The sequence below is a fragment of the Cervus elaphus genome, chromosome 6 (assembly GCF_910594005.1).
Source record: "Cervus elaphus chromosome 6, mCerEla1.1, whole genome shotgun sequence".
Taxonomy (NCBI): domain Eukaryota; kingdom Metazoa; phylum Chordata; class Mammalia; order Artiodactyla; family Cervidae; genus Cervus; species Cervus elaphus.
The window spans coordinates 16,660,460-16,665,210 of record NC_057820.1 but is presented as its reverse complement, the minus strand read 5'-3'; the positions used below and the strand labels follow the sequence as shown (position 1 = coordinate 16,665,210).

The following is a 4,751-nucleotide window of genomic DNA, read 5'->3' as shown; positions in this document are numbered from 1 at the left end:
ACATTCAGTCTATAATACTACCTTGAACTGGAGGGAGTGAAGCACAACTTATTTGCAACATTCTAACTTGTCCGGGGACTGGCTGAAGGATTGGTCTCTGTCTCTCCTAATTTGGAAAATAGCAGTGAGTACCGCTTGTGAAAGATGCAAAGAGACTATAGATCTGCAGTCTCCAAGGACTAGAGATTGCAGGTAGGGACATTAATAGACTGGCCCTGAAGAGAACCTGGAATGAGACTCTTTTAGAAATTAGGACATTCAAAAGCATCTAGGAACAATACCACATATAGGCTCAGGTAAGATGCATACTTGGGAAAGACCTGAGCTAATTCCAAGGTTTCGAGCAAGTCCTACCTGAAGGGGTGCCCTGAAACAGAGCTAATTTGCAAAGGCTGAGAAAGGTGCATGTTTTTTTTTTTTTTCAAATGCCCACTTTTCAACAACAACAACAACAAAATCACATGGCATAGAAAGGAACAGTAAAATCTGATCCATTAAAAGGAAACAAAAGCAATTGACAGAAACCATCCCTGAGAAAGATGTATTAATATTTACTAGAATAAATAGCTAAAGTAAAATATGGGTGAAGAACTAAACAAAATCAAGAAAATGATATATGCACAAAATAGGAAAATTAACAGAGATAGAAGTTATCAAAAGGAACCAAACAGACATTGTGGATCTGAAAAATAGTATAATTGAATTTAATTGTTCATTACAGAGGTACAACAACAAATTTGAATAAGCAAAAGAAAGAATTAGCCAACTTGAAAACAGAACAATTAAAATTATTGAGTCTGAAGAACAGAAAGAAAAGAGATTGAAGAAAAGTAAACAGTCTAAGGGATTTCTGAGAGAAATCCCTCAGAATCAAGGAAAAGAGACAAAAGGACAGAGAAGCTATTTGAAAAGCAGTGGCTGAAAATTTCTCAAATTTGTGGAAACACATGAATCTACAAATCCAAAAATTTCAATGAACACAAAGTAGGACAACTTAAAGGGACCCATGCTGAGACACATTGTAATAAAATTGTCAAAAGCCAAGGACAAAGAGAATGCTGTAAACAGAAAAAATCAACTTGTCACATAAAAAATTCTCAGTAAAATTATCAACAATTCTTAGCAAAAGTTTTGAAGGACAGAAAACAGTGGGATATACTAACAGCGCTGAAAGAAAATAATTTCAACCAAGAATTCTGTGTCTGGCAAAACTATCCTTCAAAAAATGAGGGGAAGGCCCGGGAGCCGAACCCCGAGGCCCGGGCGGCGGCCCCGGAGCAGTCGTCGCCCGTCAGGCCGCGGTGCATTGTAGTCTTACGGCGGCGGCGCGGTACCGCGCAGCGCTTCTCCGGGTGGCGCGGCGGCTTCGGAGGCTCGGCCGCCTGGCAAAGACTTCCTCAAGACAGAAAAATGGAGGAATCTGTAAGCCAAATGCAGCCACTGAATGAGAAGCAGATAGCTAATTCTGAAGACGGGTATGTGTGGCAAGTCACTGATATGAATCGGCTACACCGGTTCTTATGTTTTGGTTCTGAAGGTGGGACTTACTATATCAAAGAACAGAAGCTGGGCCTTGAGAATGCTGAAGCTTTAATCAGATTGATTGAAGATGGCAGAGGATGTGAAGTGATACAGGAAATAAAGTCCTTTAGTCAAGAAGGCAGAATGCAAAGCCGGAACCCACGCTCTCTGCCCTCGCCATTTGCTCCCAGTGTTCTGACATAAGCACCAAACAAGCCGCCTTCAAAGCTGTTCCTGAAGTTTGTCGCATCCCTACACACCTTTTTACTTTTATACAGTTTAAGAAAGATCTAAAGGAAAGCATGAAGTGTGGCATGTGGGGTCGTGCCCTCCGGAAGGCTGTAGCAGACTGGTACAATGAAAAGGGTGGCATGGCCCTCGCCCTGGCAGTTACAAAATACAAACAGAGAAATGGCTGGTCTCACAAAGATCTGTTAAGACTGTCTCATCTTAAACCTTCCAGTGAAGAACTTGCTATTGTCACCAAATATATTACAAAGGGCTGGAAAGAGGTCCATGAACTGTATAAAGAAAAAGCACTTTCTGTGGAGGCTGAAAAATTATTAAAGTATCTCAAGGCTGTAGAGAAAGTGAAGCACACAAAAGATGAACTGGAAGTCCTTCATCTGATAGAAGAGCACAGACTGGTTAGGGAACATCTCCTAACAAATCACTTAAAGTCTAAAGAGGTATGGAAGGCTTTGTTACAAGAAATGCCTCTCACAGCATTATTAAGGAATCTGGGAAAGATGACAGCTAACTCAGTGCTTGAACCAGGAAACTCAGAAGTGTCTTTAGTATGTGAAAAGCTGTGTAATGAAAAACTGTTAAAAAAGGCTCATATACATCCATTTCATGTTTTAATTGCGTTAGAAACTTATAAGACAGGTCATGGGCTCAGAGGAAAACTGAAGTGGTGCCCCGATGAAGAAATTCTGCAAGCTTTGGATGCCGCTTTTTATAAAACATTTAAGACAGTCGAGCCAACTGGAAAGTGTTTCTTACTGGCAATCAATGTCAGTGCTTCTATAGACCAAAGAGTTTTGGGTAGTGTACTCAATGCAAGCACAGTGGCTGCAGCAATGTGCATGGTTGTCACACGAACAGAGAAAGATTCTTCTATAGTTGCTTTTTCAGATGAAATGGTACCATGTCCAGTGACTACAGATATGACCTTACAACAAGTTTTACTAGCTATGAGTCAGATCCCAGCAGGTGAAACTGATTGCTCTCTTCCGATGATCTGGGCTCAAAAGACAAATACAGCTGCCGATATCTTCATCATATTCACTGTTAACGAGACCTTTGCTGGAAGTGTCCATCCTGCTACCGCTCTGAGGGAATATCGAAAGAATATGGATATTCCAGCTAAATTGATTGTTTGTGGAATGACATCAAGTGGCTTTACCATTGCAGACCCAGATGACAGAGGCATGCTGGACATGTGTGGCTTTGATACTGGAGCTCTGGATGTGATTCGAAGTTTCACATTAGATATGATTTAACCATAAGCACCAGCGCAATCTAGGTGAAATGGCAGTGGACCCACTGCCATCAGTGATCTCGCTAGAAACATACAGCTACTTCCCAGCTAATTTTAATCCACTGAAAGAAGTCAGACAATGGTACAGTATGTGCATAATGGAAAGGTTACCTTACCAAAAAAAAAAAGGAAGGAACAATAAGATGAGCCCAAAGTTCTTTCTACTAAACTAGCTTTTGGTAAATAGCTTCAGAATACACTGTAGCCCCCTCTGCCTAACAGAGAACTTCTTGTTGAGACACTGTAAAATAGTCAAACAGTTCTGCTTTGGTGAATGATCACATTTGTACTTAAAAGAAGTGAGAGCCAAAAGTGTAAGTAGTCCTATATCATGTCATTTGTTTGAGAAATGCCTTTAAGTTTTCTTAAATGTTTTCATTGGTAAAGGACAGCTTTGATAATGTCCAAATAATCTGAAATGCACTGGACCATGTACTGTGATTGATTATGAAACTCCTTGAAAATCTTTATACCAAGGGGATAAAACAACAACCAAGACATTTGCTTATGAATGAGTTTTACAAATTGCTTTAACAGTTTTCTCCAATCACATAGATAGCAGCATTCTCAGTCACTGAAAAAGATGCTCTGTTTCTGAGGGTTAATTTACACTTACAGGATTGTTTACCATTAACCAGAAACATAATGGAAACCTTTGAGAAGAGAAACTAAAGTTTGTGTCAGCTGAGGAAGTGTATTTTGGTTTGTTTTTGTTTGTTTATTGCTGTGAGGGGCATGATTTGATGGTTTCCTGTGGCTTATACCAACATAGCCATGTGTAGGGACACATTTTTTTATATGTTTCATCTTATGAGAACATAAGATGTTTCAAGCATTTAACTTCCCCTACTCATAATCTGAAAAATATGACAAATAAAATCTCAACTATAACCATAAAAAAAAATGAGGGGAAAATTAAGATAGTCCCAGGTAAACAAAAGCTGAGGGTAGTTTATTACCATTAGATCTGCCTTATGAGAAGTGCTGAAGATACCATTCAGTATCTCAAAGTCATATAAAATATAAAGATTTCCAATAAGAGTTAACTATGCATAAACAAACAAACCATTGTTATCATAATTTTGGCTTATAACTTCACTTTTTATTTTCTATGGAATTTAAAATACAAATGCATTAAAGAAATTATTAATCTTGGTTAATGAGTACACAATGTATGAGAATATAATTCCTGCATCAATAATCAAAGATGATGCTGTGAAAGTGCTGCACTCAATATACCAGCAAATTTGGAAAACTCAGCAGTGGTCACAGGGCTGGAAAAGGTCAGTTTTCATTCCAATCTCAAAGAAGGGCAATGCCAAAGAATGTTCAGACTTCTACACAATTACACTCATCTCACATGCTAGCAAAATAATGCTCAAAATTCTGAAAGCTAGGCTGCAACAGTATATGAACTGAGAACTCAAGATATTCAAACTGGATTTAGAAAAGGCAGAGGAATCAGAGATCAGATTGCCAATATCCATTGGATAATAGAAAAAGCAAGAGAATTCCAGAAAAGCATTTGCTTCTGCTTCATTGACTATGCTAAAGCCTTTGACTGTTTAGATTACAACAAACTGTGGGAAATTCTTCAAGAGATGGGAATACCAGACCACCTTACCTGCCTCCTGAGGAATCTGTGTTCAGGTCAAGAAGCAACAGTTAGAACCAGATATGGAACAAC

The 4,751-nt window shown here is 38.9% G+C and overlaps 1 protein-coding gene across 1 annotated transcript; it reads left to right on the top strand.

The window, feature by feature from the left end:
* The first annotated feature begins 1,251 nt into the window (after positions 1-1,251).
* LOC122696154 (60 kDa SS-A/Ro ribonucleoprotein-like) lies at positions 1,252-3,041 on the top strand. The gene is given in 2 exon segments (XM_043905837.1): positions 1,252-1,663; positions 1,666-3,041. Coding segments are annotated over 2 exon segments (1,614 nt in total). The 5' UTR covers positions 1,252-1,410; the 3' UTR covers positions 3,027-3,041.
* The last annotated feature ends 1,710 nt before the right edge of the window (positions 3,042-4,751 follow it).